Raw genomic sequence first — 22,146 nt, forward strand, 5'->3', positions numbered from 1 at the left:
TAGGGCTTCACGCCTGCTTCCGTCCTGATTGTAGCGGGCATCCGCTGTAGCCGCCACCGCATATTCTCCGAATAATGTCCAGAGACAACCCGACGCACGTTTGCTCCAGGACTGCATGGTTTACGAGCAGAACCAATACTACTGACATAAGCCACATGCACAGGGCTACGTATGTCATATTCTCCGATATCCCAAATTATAAGTGCTGTGTGAGAGCATTAGAAAGAACCGAGACATTGCATTCAATTTCTATGATGAGACTTTCATAGTTATCGAAAGCATGTTGTGTTATAGGACCCTTTTGTCTTGCAATCTTTGTCAATCCTATCAAGGTTTCGTTCCCTATAGCAAACAGTCACAGAGGGGAAAAGAAGATTGTCTCGTGCACGGCAACTGCAGGAATTACGCCAACGGGCGGCCCATTCCGCCACCGTTGATATCGACGGGACTTCCGAGCGGTTAAGAGCGAACTATAAATGGTAGAGAGAGTAAATAGCGGTGGAGAATTCAGGCAAGTGATGATGGATCTGTTTGTCATGAGCTCAGAACATTAGCAATAGCCTCGCGGGAACTTACCCTACACGTAGTTACCCGGACCAAGATGCCGTGCTAGGCTGATGTTACCAGGCACGGGGCTGTATAGAGTGCTCACCGATTATTCTCTACTCTATAGAGGGATATCTTAAGTTACATGGGATCAATTTAGGCAATCAACGTTGTGGATCATCGGCCCTAGTTAGGCTCGGTGGTATTCTAAATTCCCTCATTTCTGCACCTGCTAGCACGACGTCGAGTAGTATCTGGGACATTCCTTAGTAAGAGTAGTTAGTTTGGCATCAAACAACATGCACACCAAGTAGACTCAACTCAGCGCTATGCCGTGCCCCTCTCTATCACATTGCATTCTGAATTAGGCGGCTATGAAGGGTTGTCCATGTATACTCTCTACTATGAACAGAGAAACAAACAACACTCTACACAAAGAATACAATTGCATCCATCTATTTTCATCCTCAGATAATACACACAGTTCTTCTCTTCCCAAAATCAACTATGTACTCCGTACTATCTATCCTCCTCCCCCCTCACCATCAATTATGCAAACTCACAAAAAATCCCCTCTAAATCCCAAAAACCTCCTTAACCAGCGTCTTCTTATTAACTAACACACCAAATCAGTCAGTAAATCATCACACCAAGTAAAGAAACGTCCAAGTGACCCTTCAGATCAATCGAAAGAAAGAAAGAATAAACTCACCCTTCCCCATCGCATTCCTCGGAATCACTCCCTCCAGAACCTTCATTTCCTGCGGCATCTTATACCCCGCCAGGCGATCCTTCAACGCACGACGCATATCCAACGCGCCCCAGGGCTTATCGCCGTTCCGACCGCCTCCACGAGTTCTATATTCAGGTCTGAGGACCACGATCGCAGCGACTTTCTGGCCCCATTGTTCCGAGGGGAGGCCTACCACGGCGGCTTCGGCGATTTGGGGACTACATAGAATAATGTTAGATCAATTGATGTTTGTTGGGAATGGGGCTACTCACAGCGAAAGCAATTCCCTCTCGACTTCCAACGCACTAACCTTCTCTCCACCCGTCTTGATGATATCGACGCTCAGACGGCCCTGGATGAAGTACATAGGGCCCTGGGCCCATTCTCCACTGGTACCGTGGCCGGCGGTGGTGACTTCTCTGCGGACGGCTACGTCGCCGGTTTTGAACCACGGTCCTGACTCGTCAGGGACGAAAGACTCACGCGTGGCTTTTTCGTTGGCCCAGTATTCCTTGAAGATGGTAGGACCGCGGAGCTGGATCTCGCCCTCGCGTTCACGGCCGGTGGCAGCGTCGCGCTCTTCACCGGGTTTAATGACCTCGTTCGTTTCAGTGTCGACCAGTCGTGCTTCTACGGAGGGCAGAGGCCAGCCGACGCTGCCGTCGACCCGGTCGGCGAACTCTAGCCCGCAGCTGATGGCCATGCCTACTTCTGTCATGCCGTAGCGTTCGAGAAGGACGTTACCGTTGCTGAGGTCTGACCAGGCTTGTTTTGTCGGCGTGGGGAGGGCGGCGGAGCCGGAGATGTTGAGGCGGAGGTTTTGGGGGGAGATGGCCTTTCGGGCTGCTTCTTGGGTGGCAGGGGGCAGGTTGGGGAAGGAGGATAGCAGGCGGTTGTAGATTGTGGGGACAGCTGTGAGGAAGGTGATTTTGCTGGGTGTGGATGTAGATGCGGAGGATTGGGGGAGAAACGGAGCGGCGAGGCGCGTCCAGACGGCGTCTGTGTTGAAGGGGAACATAAATTCAATGGAGGAGCCGGCGAGGATGGGCGTCACGATGGCGTTCACGGTGCCGTGGATATGGTGCAGGGGGAGGAGGTGGAGGAGGTGGTCTTGCGGCGTGTAGTTCCAGGCTTGGAGGAGAGAGGCGGCTTGGGCTGTTAGGGCGGATTGGGGGATCAGGACGCCTTTCTGGGGTTGGTTAGTTCTGTCTCGGTGCTGAGTAGGGATATGTGGAGGTGTGAGAGGGTCATACGGGTCTGTTGGTGGTGCCGGATGTATAGAGCATCATCCCGCCGCGCGATTCGATTCCGATATCCTCCAATGATACTGCACCCGTGTTACTTGCGCCCACTTTGGTCTTCTCCTTGATGTCCAGGATAGGTTCCCGGTCTAGGCCAGCCTTAAATAGTTCTTGTGCTTTCCCCGCATATTTCTCCGTCGCAAGCAGCACCTTGGCCTGGGAATTATCCATGATATACTTCAGTTCGCCGACGGGGAAGGCGGGGGACAGCGGAAGGGCAATGGCATCGCTAGCGAGGATGGAGAGCAGCGTCACTAGTACACTCCGTTAGCAAATGGCATTCCATTGGGATCTCATGCATAGGACGGGGTCACAGTACCTACGTAGTCGTAGCTATTCTCAGCCAGAAACGCGACCCTCTCGCCAGACAAGCCATCTTTTCCACCTCCGGCAGATTGAATAAGCCGTTCCTTAGCTTGCAGCACATCCGCAACCAGATTCCCATATGTGAAAGATCGAGCAGATGCGCTGTGGACAACCGCCAGGTTCGATTGATCGTGGTCCTGGAGGGCCCGGAAGAGAGGTAGATTCGGCAGGGAGGATGAGATCGATCGACGGGTGATAGATGCCACTAAGGACCGGGAACGACTAGTAGGACCACGACATCTCCACGCTAGAAGGGTCTGGAGCGAATGTTGACGAGACGGAGAAGCAATTGAGCCCCGGCAGAGGAGCGGCATCATGGTGCGTCCGGACATGACTGGAGAGATGCTTGAGGACCGTATGACATGACCCAGCTCACGTCAGATAGCTAGAGTTTATAATTGCCTCGTTGCGCAGGTGAACAATGTCAATCAACGGATTGATCGATACCCAAGGCAAAAGATAAAGGCGGATTGCGCGACGGAACTGATGTCATTTGGGAGGAAGCGCATCGGAGCTTTGCGGTCTCGGCAACGGCACTTGCTTTGCTCCGGCTATCGGTGCTTGAGGGACGCATCTGAAGCAGCATGTTAAGGTTAGAATGATGCTGATAGCTTTGCATCGAACCAGTCATATTGGCCGGCGCTTGTCATTCCGGAAGAAAGAATAACACGCCTGGCAGGGTGTTTGTTCATGGCTGAATGCATTGGATGCTGATGAAGCATCGGACAACCCCCGACCTGCGCACCATTCCCAAAGCAGTAACCCGCCCACTCCGTGGCCAATTGCGGTCTCCCGATTCTCATCGCTCAGCATCAAGAATCCCCTCCGTATCTCAAGAAGACTCCAAGACCTCATATCTCTCCCCTTATCTTCAAACGGGACTGCCCCATCCCCCTCAATGCTCCCCCGCACCTCCCTCTCCGGCTTCCTCCCCCGCCGCGTATTCTCCCTTACTGCTACCAGAATGGCCTCCACCTCCGCAACCCCCGTCGAAGATCTCATCCGGGAGAAGGTATGGCTCATACACACCTACATTCAAGCCATGATTCATACAAACTCAATACTAACATATAATCTTGAAGATCACCACCGCCTTCTCCCCCTCCACCCTCATCATTCGCAACGATTCGCATCTGCACGCACATCATAACGCAATGCGCGGATCGACTTCTAAAGAGACGCATTTCCAGTTCGTCATCCTCAGTACTGGTTGGGATTATGGCTTTCTCTAATCTATCGTTGTCTACTAGTGTGACGATTACCTCTCCCTCGTTTCAGTCGAAGCCCCAGCCCGCGCGCCATCGTATGGTCTATGGTTTGTTGAAGGAGGAGATGAGTCGCGAGGGTGGGATCCACGCGCTGCAGTTGCGGACAAAGACGCCGGAGGAGGAGCAAAGGGAGGAGGAGAGGAAGGCGGCCAAGGCTTGAACAGCATGCATACTTGATACAAGATAAGGATACGGGAAGAAGGGTTGATGTTATTTCTCTCGACTGCGTCTCTGCGATACCCATGAATAAATGCATTATACAGTCGATGGAGTGCGTTCTGCTTCAACGGCGAGGTTTGGTTTATTTGAACGCATACAGTTCGTACATACATAAAGGGATATTATTATTAAGGTAGTCGGATTATTACATGTTCTAGCGCCAAAGGTAGGGGCAACGAAGAGACTCTAATATATACACTGCGATAGCATCAAGCGCATCCTAGCCAACGTGCAGCGACAGTAATTCGTCAGGCCGCATACGCCCCCAAGACGCAGAAACTATACACGACCGATCAGTGGATACAGACAAACAGCGACGAGCGATCAAGCAGACATAGGAGACGATTCAGCAGGTGGGTGCTTTTCAACCAAAACACGGCAAAACGACAAAGTGGTATAACAACGGAAGAATCACAGCAAGCGAACGATCCTCGACTGGCTCAGCTTACCGTAAGCGTAGAGAACAGAAGTAGAGCATCGGACGAGATCAAGGTACACAAACGATCAGAGGTCGTTACAGCCCTTGCGTAAACTTGAACGAAAAGCGAACAGAAGCAGGACAAGGTTGAATACCTCGGAGGGTATCTGGAGATATGAAGGGCATTGGCGTGGCGAAGCATTTATATCAGCGCAAGGTCGAGTCATCAGATCAAGCCAAGTATAGCATATTGCCATAAGATTCACGGGCTCTATTTCGAGGACTTGTTGGCTTCCGTGACACCGACAGCAACACCGACGACGATGGCGATGATGAGGACTAAAGATAATTGTCAGCCTGGCCTATTACGTGGGTGCTCACATCGGGGACACTTACTGACGACAAGCAGAGCATACCACTTCCACTTTCTCGCCCGACGAGCGCTGGCGATAGCTTCCGTGATCTGGTTGTTCGCGTTCGAAACGTTCTGCGCAACATTGTCTGCATCCTGGTTGATCTGCTCCACAGCAGGCTCCTGCTGGTGGACAAGCTCCGCCACTTCCTGGTACAGGCGGCCAAGCTCCATCATATCCTGCTCGATCTTGCGAATGGCGGCCGATCGCTCCAAAGCGGCCTGCCTGGCGTCGTTGGCCTGTCTAGTCCGGCTACCAGTAACCTAACCGAAACGTTAGCATGGACTTTCTGAAATCTCTCGAAAGAGCATACCTGGAAGCTCTGCTCCTGGCCCAACAAGACATTGTCAACACCCTGCTCGATCTCCTCGGGGGAAGCTTCGGGGTTGGCGATCTCATAACGTCTGCGAACCTGCTCCCGCAGGCGCTTCTGGAAGTCGGACTGGCATCTCTGGTACTGTTCGATCTCTCGACGGAGGTTCCGGCTAGTGACGTCGATCTGGGTCTGCACACGGCTGTCTCCGGAGCCGGGGGTCTGCTTGACCTTCTTCAGAAGATCGCGGAGGTAACGGAATCCGTTGTTCACTTCATCCTCGATGTAGTCCAGAGTCTGGCGAGCGACCTGGTCCTCCTTTCCGGTACTCGAATCGAGCAAGGCGTTCTGGGCGGCCGCAAGCTGGCCCTCGCGCTTGGCGCGGAGATCCGCAATACCGTCGTTGATCTCTCTGCACTTGTTCAGCAGCGTCGTCGCGTCGGCAGGCTGGTTGTAGGAGCCCATTTCTGATATGCAAACGCATGTTAGGCAATCGTCGGGTCAGGCTGGGAAGGGTACTGGATATGGTGCGCCTACCGTAGCTACCGTTGCCCTGCTCCATGGCATTGGAGTCGCTGTAGGGGTTGGCATCTTGCTGGCCATAGGGGTTGTACTGGCCGTAGCCACCCTGGTTTCCACCGTACTAGAAAATCGGCGAGTTAGCAGGCTATTTGACGATGCGCAGGTGGTGAATAATAAGGGGTGGGGTAGCGGAGAGGGTCAGGATAATGACGTTCTGGGTGTCGACATACACTCATGGTGATAATTTATCGCTATCCTGAGGATCTTTTTCAGATCAAATTGTTCGTACAGCCGTCAATTCAGACACTGAGGTCGTGATGCAGCGTGGGTCACTGGTCGCAGCGAGTAATTCCGACAGGTGGACGTAGCTCGGGTTGTACGGGAAACGAGAACGGCTAAGGTGAACGCGCGAAACGGCGATGAATTGCGACTACCGCAAAAGCGAGGATTAAGAGTTTCGTGGGTAGATAGAGTCGAAGACTGCAAAAACAGGTGAAGCGGTAAAAGGTGGAGGAGGGGGATAAGAAGGGAAACGATACGAGTAGCAGGCAGAAAAAAAAAAGAAGCAGTGAGGGAATGAGGTGAGAAAGAAAGAATGGGGGAAGGACGAAAGAGTGACGGGTGAGACAAGGCGGCTGAGCCACTGGCGGCTGCAAATCCAAAAGGAAGCGCTCGACGGTTGACTGGCTCTGGCCCGCAGATGGCAAAAATGTCACTCAACAACTCTGGACGACGAAATTCCAATTGCGCCCGGAAGAAAGGGTATAAAGTAAGGAACGGCTGGGGGTGGGAAGGGGAAAGAAAGAGGAAAGTGAAGCTGTTTTTCTTTCTTGTCGCTCTGGTCAATCAGGGGTGAAACCCAGCACTGATGGGTTTTTCTCGATATTATTAGTAGGGGGCGTCTAGCTAGAGCACAGACCGACCGGCGATCCTCGAGTCCCCTTTTTCCCACGATGATGATAATCAAAACATTCACCCTCTATGCCCTCTGAAACAGCTCGGTTGGGTCGAAAAAGTGGAATCGGGATGCTGGGCTGAAGGCCCTGGAATGATACTCTGGGTGATCGAGGTAGATAAAGTGCTTGTGATCGTCGGGTTGCACTTGATGCTATACACAGTACTTTTCATCAGACGGTCTCTGCACCGGGGAATCAGGAATCGCCCTGACAAAATCACACCCTTACTTGCGACAATCTTTGCTTTTTATTGCCAAGTTTGATTGTGAAGCTAAGATTTAAGAAAAGAAGATCCCAAGACATAACAAAGGGACTAATCAGCAACTATCTACATTGTGTCTTAAAGCTCTCCACTCAAGTGTGCTGCTCATCGAACAATTGCAACTGCTGTGCATCCATTATTTCGTCCATCAAAGACGACCATTGACCCTTAAACACCCAGCACGAGCTTTTCAATTACGTTCCTGAAGCCGTGGAGGGGCAGCCTGCACGTCACTTCTATGTACGTACTCCATAGGATGTGATCTGGAAACCATGATCTGGGCCCTGGCAGGGTAGAGCTTCAACGGTCTCCCCACCTGCCACCCAGCTTTCCATGACTACGCGCCCAATCTACCCCATACACGTCCCCGACACTGTTAACGAAATGAGCAGCGATCAGACTCGCGATGAAATCAAGTCTAATAAAGCTTTTTGAGTACAATATGTTAGCTCAATTTCCCCTGACGCTGCTTCCCCACTTCACAATCTCCAGCAACGGCAGAACCATGCCGTCAAGTTTCACCTCATTAACTCGCATGTTAGCATGCATATTAATTCCAACATTTCCATCGTCGTTCCAAACAGCTGCGTAGGCCTTCAACACACCAACCAAAGGCATAAGCAATCCAGCTCATCTCATCTCAGCTCAGCATCTTCCACAATGGGATTTCCACAGCAGCTCCACAGCCGCGAACTAGCTTGGCCAGCGTGTGCCTGTCTAACCCACAAGCGAGGGTAAAATTAGCAACAACGAACTCCATTCCCGATGCAGGTGTGTGCAGCCATTCTTCGAATCATGCTTCTAGGCAGGAAATGTCGGTGTCTAAATGGCAACGTGCCCACCGCCACACTGATATCAGCGTAGTTTAGCTTGAGCTGAGCCTCAAGTGGATGGAAAACCAGACACTGCCCCATTCCCTCGGTCGGGGCCCGTGGATAAACCTCAGGCAGCCGTTTTACCGCTCCGTCAAGAGGTCACATGCTACCAGGCAATGAACTCTCACGTTACTCCATCTTATCCCTCGCATATTGTCGCGTGGCCCAAATGCTTGATCGCTTTGAAGAAATACACAGGTGGGTTCAAGCGACAAACCTTATATCTAATGTATCGCAGCAAGGGATGTTGAACATATATCTAGTACTTACTTGGTACCTACATGAAACAGGCATATGCCATCTTAAATTAATGGTCTAGATGAACTACTAATAGCAGTAGCAAAGTCGCATGTCTCTTACTAACCCTCTACAAAATCAACCCTCTTTAAATCGAAGCCAACTGAACCCTTCAACACCAGTCAATGAACATAAGAGTAGTACGAGACATAACACCTCCTATCATCCTAAGCCACAGCCAACGGACCTGAAAGTACTAGGTATCACCCAAAGTACTAATGAAACCAGAATACAAAGCCTCAAGACACAAAACAATAAATCATCTACTACCCATCCAACAACCCAGTACTCCGTACAAAGTGCTTGATTCATTAAACATCATAATCCAAGCGCAATCATTACCACAACCATGCCCAAGCCCACAGACCCAATGAACCCAATCCAAATCCTACGGTCTAGAATCCTCCCCATCCACAGAACCCAAGTCCCCCAAACCATGGAAACCGGACGAGTAAGGGTCCATAGCTACCACAGCTATCTACCTTGCACACACAACAATTTGCAGTCACAAGTTTGCACTGAACCCACTTCACCTAACCAGACATCCGAAGATTCCCCATACAAAGTAGATAGTAAGCGACCGACTGACTGACTTGCACTCTAGAACCCGGCTTTCCGTTCTATCCCATTTCCTTTTCCGTTCCGTGTGATGATTGAGTCATTGCAGCAGCATGACTGACCAACTACAAAGAAATAACCTACAATCTTTTCATTTCTTGGACTCTTTTTATGTGGTTATTTCATGTTACTATACAGGTAAATATTAACCACCATTGTGGATGGTTACCTATGCGTACAATAAATTCTTGCTTGCTTGCTTGCTTGCTTGCTATGCACACACTACACAAGTAGACCAGTTAGTCCATTGAGTGCACGAATTTCTGGAGGCTGGGGGAATTACCTAACTTCCATTATTCATAACAATTTGTCGACCAGACTAAAAACTAGCAGATAAGCAAGTTCCACTTGTCCGAGTAGTCTAAATTGGTGTGGTGGGTTGCTCGAGAATAATTTCAGGCACGGGTCGGCTTGGGGGTGAGTGGGCACTGCAGGGTCTGCTCTGCTCTGCTTGACGGACGGACGACCTCCGCCGGTGAGTGATACTTTTTGTCTGATTCATACAAGTAGGATCCAACCACAAAATTCAGCCAGACAACGCCATAAATTATATTGCTATGCTAATCATGATACTAATAACGAGGGTAAATAAAAACAACTATGCATAATCCGTACATCGTATGTACACCCGCCCTTTCACATTCTCATCTGCTCTGCAGGTGCTCTTACGCGGGCCTGCGCGACTTCGCATATATCACGTTCAGCGCGTATACACGAGAACTGCGGGTCAAAATATTATAGTACATTAGAAATAATAGAGGGTATCGAGCGGAGTGAGTGCTTTTCAGTTCTCTTGCTCCTTCTTCTCCTCATAGGCCGGCGGGGCAGGAGCATCCGGATCGTCTGCGTCGAGCGCATTCAGCTGGTCTTCCTGGTCGTTGAGGTGGTGGTACACCAGCCAGAAGATAATACCGGCAACGAACGAAGCGCAAGCCAGACCCACGAACATCCACATGATGGCCGGGTCATAGGCAGCGGGGGTCAGTGCCTCGGCCAGAGCGGAACCGAAGGCGTTAGTGAGCAGGTACATGGACTGCACGAAAGACTTCATCGACGGAGGAGCCTTGGTGTAGGCATACTCCAATCCAGACACCGACGCGAAAATCTCAGACAGACCAATGAAGACATAGGCAGGCGTCTGGATAGCAATGTGCACGTGGTTGCCGGTGGTGGACCCATCAACCTCCGAAGCAGCACATCCGGGGTGCTCGTAGCATGGCCCAGCGGAGTAAATGAGGTGCTGAACAATGGCGGCGTACATCATGGCCAAGGAGGCAACAACGAAACCCAGGGAGATACGGGTAATCGGACGGAAACGGATGCGCAAGCGACGCAGCAGGGGATAGACAAGGGTCTCCAGGACGGGGATGAAGACAATGATGGAGATAGGATCAAAGTTCTGCATCAAGTCGTTCGGGATTCCGTGACCCTCCATCTGGCCGGCCTGGGTGACAAAGTTGCTGGAGAATTGACCGTAAACGACCCAGTAGATCGGGTAGAAACAGAACACACGGCAAGCAACCAGCGCACGCTTGAGCTCGTCGATGAAGTGGTCGTCCCAGGGCACGTTGGTCCTGGTACCGTTGTTGGCCGCCTGCCAGCTGGGCTTGGGAGCATCCATGTTGCGGTTGACAATCATGATCCACAGCGCCTTGAAGGCGTCGGTGATAATGGAGCCCTGGGGAGGGCGAACGACGTAGTACTTGCGGCCGAAGATGAGCACCATGGTACCGACAGCGAACATGCACAGGCAAAGCAGATAACCGGACCAGAAGCCAATGTACTTCTCCATGTAAGGAGTGGCCAACAGAGACAGCGATCCCACGTTGATACAGCCGTAGAAGATCATGTAAATGCGCTGAATCGTAAGAGAAGGGTCAATGACAACACGCTCGCCCTTCTTGGTGGTGGACATGGCCATCTTCTTGCGCTTGTACTGGTCGGCAATCAGAGGAGCAACGTTACTCTTGATACCGCCAGTTCCCAGACCAATGATCAGGATAGACACAATGAAGCCACCAACACCGGCTCCATGGTGAAGAGCCGTGGGGATGGACGTGCAAACCAGGATGAGGAGTCCGACCAAGTAAATGATACAGAAAACCACGATGGTCTTGTATTTACCGAGGTACTGATCAGCGACGATGGCACCGATGATGGGGGTAACTTTGGGCAAATGTCAGTCCATGACCCCAGACATTTGATGCAGTAGTGAACGAACCATAACACCAGAACTGGAAGAAAGTGGTGAGACCAGTGGCTCCTTGATGGCCCATGCCTAGGGCACCGCGTCCCTCACTTCCGTCCAGTGGACGATCAACGTAGTTCTGGAACATGCCAGACATTCCGTAGTAGGTGAAACGCTCGCACAGCTCGACAACGGCGACAAGCCATGCGGAGATGGGCAGATGCTCGGCAACATGGCGAAGAGTAGCGACTTCCTCAGCGTTGGGTTCTTCGCCGTCGGGGGTGGGACTGAGGGCCTTTTCGCTGGCCTCGGTGAATGCCGCCTTTTCGTTCACAATAGTTTCGGTGCCGTGGCCCTGTTGTTGCGGCCTGGGATATCAATCAGTATTGGCAGGAGGAGGGAGCGAGATTCGAGTGAGCTGTGACGGAATAGTGACTCACTGAGTCACAGACACGGAAGATGGCCAGCCCACAGGAAGTGTGAAAAAAACAAACGACGAAAGGCAATGGAAACTTACTGAGTGATCTCAGCCTCATGATCTCCAGACATCTTTGCAGGGACCAGGCAGAAAATCCCAGGGGCGAGCGGGAGGACTTGAAACGCAGATTTTCCTCTGGAAAGATGGGGAGGCACAAGATACTCGCGAGGGAAACGGCGCACACCTTATATCTCCCGGTGGTGGGAGATATAGAGAGGTAGCCGAAGCGGGACCGTTCCTGGCCCTGGAACCAATGGCCACCAGGAAAGGGCCCAGTTTGTGGTCAAGTGAGAATCTGATTCATTATAACCGAGGAATGAGTCCGGGCGCAACCCAGAGCCCGGAGGCAACATCGATATGACAATAATTGACAAGCAGCGTTAAGCATCAGCCGAGATGGCAAAGGCTCTCGGTGATTGGCCCATCGCGCGCAGAGCCCGGCGACATCTTGGGACGCCAAGAAGTCGGAGTTTGCCGGTGAGAGGCCGATTCCTTCCACAAAGTTTCCACTCCCTCGTGGCTTCCCCTCACACCAGAGAATTTCCCATTTTTCTGCGTCTCCTTTCCCCTGGTCGCATGTCCATGGTGATGATCGTCGGAGTGCTTCAATCCTCCAAGATCCGTCAATAAGCGAAATCCCTTGCCTTCCATGCAAGCCTCCCAAATCAATGGCATGCGGAACGGCCGCCGCAGCAAAACTCAACCGTTTGTCTGACGCCAAGCAGGACCAGGACTAAATCGTTCGTGCCGTCGGTAGGACCACCATATGCGGAACACGTTAGGTAACAGGAATCATTAAGCTGCTAACTTGCAGATAAGTCTGGCGTGTCTCATTCGTAGTCCGGCGGAGAACGACTCAAACTCCGTTGATGTTCTCGCAGGGCGCAAAGGGGGCGCGCATGGTCGGCACATTGTGTGCAATTTCCCCCGCTCATGCGACAGACGATCAGCAGCAGACGGTTGCAACGTCGGGCTTCCCCGCGCCGTGGTTGACTCGATGGCTAACTCTGTATGGAGCGCATGTAGATTGAGACCCATCAGCTCATTGTTCCTTCCCTGATAAACGTAGGATGTAGCGTGTCTTGGCCACAGCGGTGCTTATCTCCCTCAATTCCTGTCGGATGTCCGGTGGAAAAACGTGGCAAGTGAGGCAATTGTGCCATTCGATCAGGATGGGGGAAAGGATGGAATCATGACTGTGACCTGGGAGATTAGTCCATTAGGCTTCCACTGAGACATGCAGTCCAGGATGTAGCAATAGCAAGGTGACAAAGGAAAGGCCTCTGATCCGACAGCTGATGCTCACGGCGCGACAGTACTAGTAGAGACTCGAGAGACATTCCTAATTGGGGGTGGAGTTCATAGCCGACCGGCTCAAGCCGCCCAGAACAGGTCAAAGGCGGAGTTGCCTGGACTGATCATCCGGGCTATCGTATGGAGTAGTGGCATCAGGCAATCTCTGGGGTTGGATTTCTAATGCACTCCCCAGAGTACTTCAACTCTGCAGTTGAAAGAAAGTGAACAACCTCACCTGTGCCTGGTAAAAGGGGAGAAAATGGCAGGCAGCAGGCAGCAGAGCGCGGAAGGAGCGCGACCCGTTCAGGTTAAGTATCCTGACCCCCTCCGAAGTCCGACTTCGCTTCCCACAACCACTGATTCGTCATCCGCTGGCTTTGACCTTTTCCGCCCATATTGACCGATGGACAGCCAACGATATCTCCGAACCTGCTGTGATTGCCCTTGCAGCGTCTCCTTATCTGGCCAATGCCATGCACTAGACTCCAATGACTCAGATGTCCGTCCGACCTGTCGACACAATTAAAGCTTAGTCTAGATGACGTGCTTATCAATCTCGAAGCTGGGGCCGGCAATTGGATGCATTGCAATCACGGCCGGCGAGGAGAAAGGCGATCTTAATATATGTCAAGATCCGTCACCGACTTGGTCTAATGACTCGACACTAAGGAGCACCTGCAGCGGACTTCACAGTCCGGCTCAAAGACAATCAATCATTCTCTGCAGGCGACTGGTTCGCTTCCACGGGCTTGGCTTGAGAAGGAATGGCAGGAGAAATACGCGACCATAGTGATCTTCACGGTGCCTTTGACTCATAGTGAATGAACTGGGAGGGGGATCTTCCGTCCAAGAGGACCTTCGGCTCTTACTTGACCTTGGGAGTCATTCAAATTTACAGTCCAGCACCCCCCGATGCCGCAAGAGCTCGGCCGGGAGCCAAGCCATCTGGATTCGAGGCTCTATCAATCAGCTTGTTCGAGATGGTGTGTACGGCAGCTTATTGGGCATCAAACAACGCTTTATTGCTCTTAAGGTAGGCGATCATTCTTGTCCCTGCTCCACAACTCCACATATCGGTGCGAAACACGAGACTGTGAGTCAACACCGTCGTTTCGTTTACTAAGTAACTATAAGTAGAGTCATGCATACTTGGAAAAGCGTCTCACTTAAGAGAATAATGACCGAAACACTATTTATAGCGGGGATATTTCGGCGTTATTTCGTCGCAAGTGAAGTGTTGACCTTGGAACTGCAACAGCTGACCAGGGCGCCACAGCGCATTCAGCTATACACTTCTTACATCTATTAACAAGAGAAGGAGCAGAAGGGAGAAGGCATATATGATTGTAAAGGGATGGAATATCCCTCGTAGCAAAGTAAAGGCCACCATGGCTTATTAGCCGGAGAAAAGCAGTATGTCCCCGGCTCGGACTCGAACCGAAGCCATGACCCAAGCAAGGATAATGAATGGAATGAGAATACCTAATGGGTATAGGTGAAGCTCTGACCAGTGAACTACAGGGTTTTGCTCCACTATTTACCTACCATGGCTAGCGTGCTACGGACAGAGGATACCTTGTTGAGGCTGCTCACCGAGCAGCTGAGACGGATACTCTGTCCTCAGAGATTGTTTAAGACCTCACATAGTATGGCAAGATTCATTGTGTCGCTAGGTAGAAACGATAAAAAGGGTTAATTAAGGAAGCCGGCACAGGTCGTCCGAACCATGGCACAACCATGCAAGGATAGGTGAAAGGATAAAATGGGTGCTTCTGCAAGCGAGAGCTACGGGAGGCTTCGGGTAAATTACTACGAATGACTCGATAGTTATCCATGGGACAAGAGAAAGAATTTGTTCTGTTCTGATTGGCTGTCGTAGGAAGACTAGATGTGCGTATGTGCACCCGGCAAAAATGAAAAACGAAAAAACAAGTGCCCCCACGCGGGATTGAACCGCGGACCTCTTCATGGCAGTATTGGAATACGAGTGAAGCGCTCTACCACTGAGCTACAAGGGCTGACTTGTTGAAAAACGCCTCCCAACAATAGACTATAATCTACATACCTATGTAATAGCTCTATTCGAACTCTCGTTCAAAAGATACGAAATCATACAACTTGGGCACAATAATGCAGATATTCGTACCAGCAGTGGGATTATATCGAAGCACTACACAGTTTTCAGCAAGACATTTTTCCACGTGGAAAGCGACTCATTTAGCTTTGTCTATGAACAAAGGAGGTCATACATTCTCTTCTCTGTCCTTGTTTCACTCAGTTTAAACGATGTTGAACTCACATCGTGACAAGAAATCCTGGGACCTGGAATTGATTACTACCATAATTCTCACCGCAGCCATCTTCCACATGACTACACTACAATCACTCATCTCGCCCACAAAATTCCTCCGTTATGGCAGTAGTAGTACTAACAGACATTCCCCTATCCCTCGCCCTACTGGGACCACGGGACGATCTGTACATAAATATATCTTTGACGACGAAACTACTAGTAGTACGCCGCCAACAAAATCATTGTATGGGTACCGTGAAACCCACCACCCCAGAATAACATCGCGATATGATAAATATAATACACTGGAATATTAGACAGGAACAATAATCCCCCCTATGTACTGATGAGGGAGGAGAAATCACTAATTCGGAAGATTTACGTATCTACTAATAGCCCCAAAAACATAGCAAATCGGAAATAGGAGGAAGACCAACGACACAGACTTCGGAGGAGGGAGCTAGCGATGATCTAGAAGTGAGTGACTTACATCCATGGATGATCATCGATGGCGATATTGATGGCACGTAGCTAGCCAGCCAGCCAGCCAGCAAGTTAGCTCTGCGTACAAAGAGCAAACCCTAATTCCTACATCGCCCGTTACCAGAAAAGCAATTCATACATTCAAGTACGAGTGCACGAGACAATCAGCGATACTCCTAAACCCCAGTAGAGCTCCTCCTCATGCCACCCTTTCTAGCACGAGTAGGGCACCTGACGACTTCAACAATGCCCGTGGCCGCAGTTTTTGTGATCATGTTCAATGAAATGAAAATAACTGTATCCCACTTCCACAGGGATTGGTGCTATTATGATATTCTTATTCGAGTCAAATATACACTCTCTTGAGATTGAATTTGTATACATCAGTCATTGAATGCTGATTTATCCATACCCGATACCGGCAGAAATGCTACCTGCAGATACCCAGATAGTCAGGAGATAAGATAACCAACGGTTGATAGATAGATAAACCAGGTCAATCAATCTCCGTGCATTCCGGGCTTAATTTATCTAGTCCATGACTTGCATAAGATCTTCTCTAAGATGAGTTAGCAGGTAGATCTAGGATTGGATTTAGGGACATTGGGTTCGGGTTAATTTGCCTCATGATTAGCGAAACCTAAAAGAAGGGAAGAAAATTAAGGTTATCAACATGAGGTTAGAGGCAGATCAGTCAAAGTCAATTATTTAGGTTTCAACATAAATGATGTGGTTCTCTAGTTGAGAAGGTAGTAAACACTGCTTATTCTGCTGAAAGCTGATATTTCATTGCTAGAAAGCCATACCACAATACCAGCTCAAGGATATTAAAAACCTCAGTAACTTGCGCTAATAGCTCAGGGATTGGGAGACCCCGGCTATTGATATTTTCTATAGAAACAAAGATACAAGCCTTCTCGTGCCCCGCTGGTTTCTAAGGTGGTCTCATGATTGCATGTATGAACAACTTTTATTATTATAGATAAATATCCTCGACTCTAGATACAAGCCGTAGCGCAAGCCATAACTGCTTGCTTCCTCGCTCTAAGGATAACTCATATGCATCATCTATGTCCTGTACCTATATCATGCGTCCTTCACATTTCATGTCCGTATGCTTCATGTATAAAAACCCAAACAAACCGCACACCTCTTCCTGAGGAGGCGGTCCTAAAATGCATGACTAACTCACCCATTTAGTCTCAGCTCGTAACGCACTAAATCTTATACTTCAAGACCTTTCCAGTCCTCGCCAATCTAGCTGCACAGAGCAGACAAAAGCCGACGAGCATCGAGCACGCCGCGAAGAGCTGCGCATATACATAGCGGCCATTGTCTCTGGTGATCAAGACACCAGCGATAGGTGGACCGGTCAATACAGCGAAACTGACGATAGTCTATACCCAAATTAGTCATAAATTTCGCCCCTTCCCACAGAAAGTTGGGAGAACGGAGAACTCACGAAAATCATTCCCATCCTGACACCCGCTTTCTGCAAATCAGTCGTCAAGCTGCTCAACGTAGCGGGAAACATTCCCTGCAAACCATTTCCCACAATACCATAAACAACCGTCCACGCATACAGCCCCGATATAGAAGTGACACCGATCATGGCAAAAGCGCAAATGATGGAGAACAGAGTGACGACAATGAGAATATTCATCGGACCGGTATACCGATCAGCCAGGTAGGCAGGGACCGGACGACCAATGATACCCAGACCATTCAAGATAAGCGTGAAATTAAGCGATTCTTCCTGAGAGATCTTGATGATTGCAACACCAAACGAGCTCAGATAGTAAAAAGCGAAATAAACACCCCAGAAAGTCAAGAAGATGCCGACCGCAAACAAGGTGTATGATGGTTCCTTGAATGCAGCGAGTTCAATAAGAGGGCCGGTTTTCCGAGGGGGCACTCTCGGTCTGGCTAGAATGTTGCAGATGATTAGACAAGCTAGGGTGAAAAAGCCGAAGACTCGCATTGTCCATCCATAGCCGATCTGTGGGATCAGGTGCTGGAACATGACTGTGAAGATCAGGCCGCCTGTGGCGCTGCCGCATGCGCAGATGCCGACGGCGAGCATTTTGCGTTTCGCGAAGTAGGTGGATGTTACTGACAGCGCTGGACAGAATAGGCATCCGTTGCCGATACCGCAGCAGATTCCTTGGGCGAGGAATACTTGGTAGTATTCTGTTGAGATGGAGGCCATGAACATGCCGAGGACACTGAGGATGGTTCCGACCACTACAGTACAGTCATTAGCATATTTCTTCAATAGGGAGGATTGAAATAATTTGGGAATTAGAGCACTGAGACGTATCTCTGAAGATTGTGCAAAGTAGACAAGGCAACTCACCAAAAACCGGCCGAAAGTGACCCGCATCTGTAAGCCTCCCAGTAAAAGTACCAATAAAGAAGACAATAAAGACCTGAACGCTTCCAATCCACGAAACATCCGAATCCGAGCGATTGAGAAAGTCGACGTAATAAGTCTGGAAGATACCAAACGAATTCATGTAGCCCCTGGGCACTTATTTCAGCATACTGTTCACGATTGGCCAGCACAAAATGTAACCACGCTCCTGGAGGAACCAATTGAGCTTTCACATGTGCAAAAGCGAAGCATTGGAACCTACCAGGTATTCATAATGATCAAGTGTCCCACTAGGACCTGTGTCCATGCGAGAGCTCCGCCATCTGGAGGGGGACCAGGATCTTTCCAACTCGCGACGCTTTTTGATTTTGACAAGATCCCCCATTTCTTTTCTTTGATGGTCTCATTGTTTATTGTCTTCTCGTCGAACTCGGTTACTGCATCTGGATATGCTTCGACCCTGCCATTGTCGGTCATGTTGGTGGTGTTGTTGAGTTGTACCGACGAATTGGTCAATTAGAGTAGTATAATAATGAGAATCGCACGCGGATCGCAAATTAGTTTATTAGTCGGTAGAAAGGTAATTCGACCAAACTGCGACGTACTTGATTAGCATTAAATGTTTCGAGACTGCATGTCAACGTACCTAGTTATCGCGCATCTCAATGTATATATTAGATTACTGACCGTCACAATTGCATAATTATAAAAGAACAAAGACATACAGACAGGAGAGAAATTGCTAGTCATAAAGAAAAAAAATAAAATGAGTCAATAATAATGGTCTTAATGCGGCGTGGCGAGGAATATTTCCTCGTAGTCCGGTTTCGGACTAGTCCATGTTACAGGGCGCGGATATGAAAGAATTTCCTGAAGGAGCAAGTCAGCAGAGACGCTTGGATCCGAAGCAAATTGACGGTGAAGTCCTAGACTTGGCTACACTAAGATCGACTAAGATATAGTCTCCAAACACTAAGATAAGTCTAGACACGTCACCGTAATCGGAGTGGGGCATGTATCTGGCTTCCCCGATGTTACTCTACCATCCCAACTCCGTACACTAAGAAACATCTTGCCACGATAAGCACTAACCTGTTGATCGACTATATCAGTGCATTCAAAAATACAGAAATGGGCTTAATTGAGGGGTAAATTGAACAGGGATCAGGTACCAAGTCTGGATCAACTGATAAGGGAATTGTGCTCTAATAAAATGGGCAAATGCCCTGGTATACCTCCGTAGAAAGGACACGTCTTCTTGCTTCCTGTGAACATAGTAAATCTATACTCTTCGAAGATATTTCTCTTGACTAGCAAAATGGCCTCACCACAAACCGTCTACCTCGCCGTCAGCCAAGCGCACACCCTCTCCAGCACCCCGGAGACACTCCAGGCTTTGTCACAGCAGTGTCGGCAAGCGGCCAAGCAGACCCCATCCCCCGATCTGATTCTCTTTCCGGAAGCTTACATTGGGGGCTATCCTCGTGGGGCGACCTTTGGAGCCAAGGTAGGATCTCGGGACGATGAAGGCAGAGAACAATACCTGAACTACTTCAAGGATGCGGTGGATCTGGGCGATACTCCTGAAGGAGCGGGGGAGAAGTGGGTGAGGAGGGAATTGGAGGGGCAGGACGGGAGTGGAAGTGGAGTCCGAAGGGGCGATGGAGTGCGCGAGGAGCTGGAACTAGTGGCTCGCGAGACGGGTATCTTCATCGTCACTGGATTGGTCGAGAGGGCTGGAGGTACTCTGTACTGTGCGGTAGTCTATGTGTGTCCCAAGTTGGGAGGTGAGTATCTGCATGTACTTTTTGATGTGGAGTGTGGAAGCTGACACGATGGATTCCTCTACTTAGTGATTGGCAAGCGGAGAAAGGTCATGCCGGTAAGTATTCCTCAGAGAATAGTATCGTTGTATTAGTATGGTATCAGGCTGACCATCACCAGACAGGAAGTGAGCGTCTGGTTTGGGGCCAGGGACAGCCTTCCTCGCTCCGCGCGGTGACAACCACCATTAAAGGCGTAAAACTCACCTTGGCAGCTGCAATCTGCTGGGAAAACTACATGCCGCTTTTGAGACATTCTCTCTACAGCCAGAACGTCAACCTCTATCTAGCACCAACTGCCGATCAACGCGACGCTTGGGCCCCTCTCATGAGAACCATTGCCTGCGAGGGCAGATGTTTCGTTTTGAGTGCCAACCAATGCCACAGAAAGAAGGACCAGCCTGCTTGGGTTTACGGGGAAAAGTCTGAAAGTGAGGAGTTTGCTACCAGAGGGGGCTCTTGCATCGTAGCCCCGAGCGGAGATATGCTTAAGGGGCCGCTCTGGGAGGAGGTAGACGGCATGATGATGGTGGGGGTGGATTTTGATGATTGTCTGAGATACAGATTGGATTCAGATGCTGCTGGAAGTTATTCGAGGTATGGAAGTGTCCTGTTGGATTCTGGTGTGTTGTTGCTAATTGATTGAACAGGAACGACTCGTTTAAGTTGATTGTCAATGGACTTGATATCAGCCCCCCTCTGTGAATGGTTAAGTATGATTCTTAGCTTACATGAGCAATACACATCTGTGATACTCTGCTTTTTGCACCTAGAATTTACATTAGCAAATTAGGAAAACATGCAATCCTTTGTAGAAATTCAAATTTCTACAGACCTGACAATGGATGATTCCAAGCTAGTTTCAATGGCCGTATTAAAACTGTGTCCTCCGTAACAAACATCCAACATTAGCTCATGCTCATACTGCATAATATTGAGTACACTTCTATCCCCAAACATCACCACCGTCTATAACTCCCAACTCTCTATACTCAAATCACCCAAAACACTATACAACAGTATACGACACCCTACTAACCCCCTTCGACCTTGAAATCTTCTTCACCTCAATCTTCCCCACAAGACTACAATCCGTCACATGTGTGCCCCCACAAGGATAACTTCCCAATCCTTCCATCTCAACCACTCTCCCCAGCGTCTCACCCTCGGGCAACGCAAACCCCTCCGCAACATAACACTTCTCCTTCAACTCCTCCATGGACCACCAATGAATCCTAACCGGACTCGCCGACCGCACAAACTCATCCGTCTTCGCCTGAATAAGCTCCTTATGCTTACCCTCCAACGTCCCCTCAAAAGAAACCGACGCCGAACCCGGATAATGCGACGCCTTCGACTCCTTCACCGGGGGAAGCACACCTTCGCGACACAGCGCATGAATCGCCAAACTCATGACGTGTCCAGCGGTATGAAGACGAGAGTGCAGGTTCCGCTTCTCAGCGTCAACGCGCTGCTGGACTTCCTCCCCGGAGTCGAACTGCGTAGTCCCGACCGGGACGAACCGACCCAAGTGAAGGATCTGGTTCCCCTGGGCTGGTTGGCGGACTGACTTCACTTCGAAGATTAAGTCTGCTTTGGGCGCTACGTCCGTGGTCATGGTTCCGGTGTCTGAGGGCTGGCCGCCGCCCTGGACGTGGAAGATCGTGGAGTCGGTGACCACGGCATGCTCTATTTCGGCTGAGTCTTTGGCCAGGGCTTGGTCTGCCTCTGGGAGTTTGGAAACTGGGATGATGGACAGAACTTTGGCGCCGTGGAGCAGCAGTTGTCCGTCTTGTTGGTAGATGAGCTTTGTAGATTCGGCCATCTATTGATTTGTTAGGTTGTTGCCCCGGATTCTCCTTACTAGGGGGTTTTAGACGTACCGTGATTGGGCTAAATCTTTTGATGCTCCGTTGGGTAGTACTGTAGAGTCTTTGGGAGGGCACACGCTGGGATATAGATAGTCAGAAACGTAGCTGTCGGTGCATTTGTAATTGAATATCCAAAAACCTATGTTAGATTCAAAAGACAGGGTGTGGAGTAGTGGGTGCTGAGCAGCCTATATGTACCTGATAGATGGGGGTGGTCCGAGCTTCTGGCTAAT

At 50.0% G+C, this 22,146-nt stretch overlaps 10 protein-coding genes and 1 non-coding gene across 11 annotated transcripts; 4 read left to right on the forward strand and 7 right to left on the reverse strand.

Annotated features, from left to right (window-relative positions):
* Positions 1 to 994: 994 nt before the first annotated feature.
* Positions 995 to 3,425, reverse strand: BDQ94DRAFT_125569 (acyl-CoA synthetase). Its single transcript, XM_026763855.1, has 5 exons — positions 2,900 to 3,425; positions 2,533 to 2,834; positions 1,552 to 2,468; positions 1,259 to 1,497; positions 995 to 1,162 (listed from the first exon to the last, which is right to left on the reverse strand). The coding sequence occupies exons 1-5, from the start codon at positions 3,276 to 3,278 to the stop codon at positions 1,122 to 1,124; spliced, it is 1,878 nt and encodes a 625-aa protein (XP_026628815.1). The 5' UTR covers positions 3,279 to 3,425; the 3' UTR covers positions 995 to 1,121.
* A 331-nt stretch (positions 3,426 to 3,756) lies between these two features.
* On the forward strand, positions 3,757 to 4,538 carry BDQ94DRAFT_125565 (BolA family protein). Its single transcript, XM_026763854.1, has 3 exons — positions 3,757 to 3,958; positions 4,029 to 4,135; positions 4,197 to 4,538. The coding sequence occupies exons 1-3, from the start codon at positions 3,845 to 3,847 to the stop codon at positions 4,372 to 4,374; spliced, it is 399 nt and encodes a 132-aa protein (XP_026628816.1). The 5' UTR covers positions 3,757 to 3,844; the 3' UTR covers positions 4,375 to 4,538.
* A 296-nt stretch (positions 4,539 to 4,834) lies between these two features.
* BDQ94DRAFT_125561 (syntaxin) lies at positions 4,835 to 6,696 on the reverse strand. The gene is made up of 5 exons (XM_026763853.1): positions 6,330 to 6,696; positions 6,115 to 6,220; positions 5,578 to 6,044; positions 5,248 to 5,527; positions 4,835 to 5,190 (listed from the first exon to the last, which is right to left on the reverse strand). The coding sequence occupies exons 1-5, from the start codon at positions 6,333 to 6,335 to the stop codon at positions 5,123 to 5,125; spliced, it is 927 nt and encodes a 308-aa protein (XP_026628817.1). The 5' UTR covers positions 6,336 to 6,696; the 3' UTR covers positions 4,835 to 5,122.
* On the reverse strand, positions 6,374 to 8,077 carry BDQ94DRAFT_157977 (uncharacterized protein; the record flags this gene model as incomplete). Its single annotated transcript, XM_026768846.1, has 6 exons — positions 6,374 to 6,494; positions 6,719 to 6,937; positions 7,076 to 7,262; positions 7,516 to 7,654; positions 7,783 to 7,901; positions 8,002 to 8,077. 6 exons carry the CDS (start codon positions 8,075 to 8,077, stop codon positions 6,374 to 6,376), a joined length of 861 nt encoding a protein of 286 aa, XP_026628818.1.
* Positions 8,078 to 8,842: 765 nt separating this feature from the next.
* BDQ94DRAFT_139272 (uncharacterized protein) lies at positions 8,843 to 9,439 on the forward strand. The gene is made up of 2 exons (XM_026765396.1): positions 8,843 to 9,329; positions 9,391 to 9,439. Exon 1 carries the CDS (start codon positions 8,860 to 8,862, stop codon positions 9,079 to 9,081), a length of 222 nt encoding a protein of 73 aa, XP_026628819.1. The 5' UTR covers positions 8,843 to 8,859; the 3' UTR covers positions 9,082 to 9,329; positions 9,391 to 9,439.
* Positions 9,440 to 9,891: 452 nt separating this feature from the next.
* BDQ94DRAFT_157995 (peptide MFS transporter) lies at positions 9,892 to 11,844 on the reverse strand (the record flags this gene model as incomplete). The annotated part of the gene is made up of 3 exons (XM_026768850.1): positions 9,892 to 11,273; positions 11,329 to 11,663; positions 11,813 to 11,844. The coding sequence occupies 3 exons, from the start codon at positions 11,842 to 11,844 to the stop codon at positions 9,892 to 9,894; spliced, it is 1,749 nt and encodes a 582-aa protein (XP_026628820.1).
* Positions 11,845 to 12,169: 325 nt separating this feature from the next.
* Positions 12,170 to 14,106, forward strand: BDQ94DRAFT_157979 (uncharacterized protein; the record flags this gene model as incomplete). The annotated part of the gene is made up of 7 exons (XM_026768847.1): positions 12,170 to 12,289; positions 12,467 to 12,550; positions 12,664 to 12,795; positions 12,843 to 12,971; positions 13,053 to 13,237; positions 13,343 to 13,401; positions 13,973 to 14,106. 7 exons carry the CDS (start codon positions 12,170 to 12,172, stop codon positions 14,104 to 14,106), a joined length of 843 nt encoding a protein of 280 aa, XP_026628821.1.
* Positions 14,107 to 15,002: 896 nt separating this feature from the next.
* BDQ94DRAFT_t94 lies at positions 15,003 to 15,087 on the reverse strand. The gene has a single exon. It is a non-coding gene; the product is annotated as a tRNA-Thr (tRNA).
* Positions 15,088 to 17,062: 1,975 nt separating this feature from the next.
* On the reverse strand, positions 17,063 to 18,696 carry BDQ94DRAFT_157981 (major facilitator superfamily domain-containing protein; the record flags this gene model as incomplete). Its single annotated transcript, XM_026768848.1, has 4 exons — positions 17,063 to 17,242; positions 17,308 to 18,089; positions 18,202 to 18,368; positions 18,482 to 18,696. 4 exons carry the CDS (start codon positions 18,694 to 18,696, stop codon positions 17,063 to 17,065), a joined length of 1,344 nt encoding a protein of 447 aa, XP_026628822.1.
* Positions 18,697 to 19,537: 841 nt separating this feature from the next.
* BDQ94DRAFT_157982 (hydrolase) lies at positions 19,538 to 20,747 on the forward strand (the record flags this gene model as incomplete). The annotated part of the gene is made up of 4 exons (XM_026768849.1): positions 19,538 to 20,006; positions 20,073 to 20,101; positions 20,164 to 20,639; positions 20,693 to 20,747. 4 exons carry the CDS (start codon positions 19,538 to 19,540, stop codon positions 20,745 to 20,747), a joined length of 1,029 nt encoding a protein of 342 aa, XP_026628823.1.
* A 122-nt stretch (positions 20,748 to 20,869) lies between these two features.
* Positions 20,870 to 22,055, reverse strand: BDQ94DRAFT_125666 (putative alanine--tRNA ligase). The gene is made up of 2 exons (XM_026763856.1): positions 21,926 to 22,055; positions 20,870 to 21,867 (listed from the first exon to the last, which is right to left on the reverse strand). Exon 2 carries the CDS (start codon positions 21,865 to 21,867, stop codon positions 21,052 to 21,054), a length of 816 nt encoding a protein of 271 aa, XP_026628824.1. The 5' UTR covers positions 21,926 to 22,055; the 3' UTR covers positions 20,870 to 21,051.
* Between the last annotated feature and the right edge of the window lie 91 nt (positions 22,056 to 22,146).

This window comes from Aspergillus welwitschiae, assembly GCF_003344945.1.
Source record: "Aspergillus welwitschiae strain CBS 139.54b unplaced genomic scaffold BDQ94scaffold_8, whole genome shotgun sequence".
In the NCBI taxonomy this organism is placed as follows: Eukaryota; Fungi; Ascomycota; class Eurotiomycetes; order Eurotiales; family Aspergillaceae; genus Aspergillus; species Aspergillus welwitschiae.

Bases quoted from the DNA above. Each gene is read 5' to 3' on its own strand.
- BDQ94DRAFT_125569 (XM_026763855.1), bottom strand. From the start codon at position 3,278: ATGTCCGGACGCACCATGATGCCGCTCCTCTGCCGGGGCTCAATTGCT. The intron at 1,498-1,551 runs GTGAGTAGCCCC...TATTCTATGTAG, and splicing joins GAGAGGGAATTGCTTTCGCT to TCCCCAAATCGCCGAAGCCG. The intron at 1,163-1,258 runs GTGAGTTTATTC...TTGGTGTGTTAG, and splicing joins GAGGAATGCGATGGGGAAGG to TTAATAAGAAGACGCTGGTT.
- BDQ94DRAFT_125565 (XM_026763854.1), top strand. From the start codon at position 3,845: ATGCTCCCCCGCACCTCCCTCTCCGGCTTCCTCCCCCGCCGCGTATTC. The intron at 3,959-4,028 runs GTATGGCTCATA...ATAATCTTGAAG, and splicing joins AAGATCTCATCCGGGAGAAG to ATCACCACCGCCTTCTCCCC. The intron at 4,136-4,196 runs GTTCGTCATCCT...GTTGTCTACTAG, and splicing joins TCTAAAGAGACGCATTTCCA to TGTGACGATTACCTCTCCCT.
- BDQ94DRAFT_125561 (XM_026763853.1), bottom strand. The intron at 5,528-5,577 runs GTATGCTCTTTC...CGTTTCGGTTAG, and splicing joins GCCAGGAGCAGAGCTTCCAG to GTTACTGGTAGCCGGACTAG. The intron at 5,191-5,247 runs GTAAGTGTCCCC...AATTATCTTTAG, and splicing joins GTATGCTCTGCTTGTCGTCA to TCCTCATCATCGCCATCGTC.
- BDQ94DRAFT_139272 (XM_026765396.1), top strand. From the start codon at position 8,860: ATGAACCCAATCCAAATCCTACGGTCTAGAATCCTCCCCATCCACAGA.
- BDQ94DRAFT_125666 (XM_026763856.1), bottom strand. From the start codon at position 21,867: ATGGCCGAATCTACAAAGCTCATCTACCAACAAGACGGACAACTGCTG.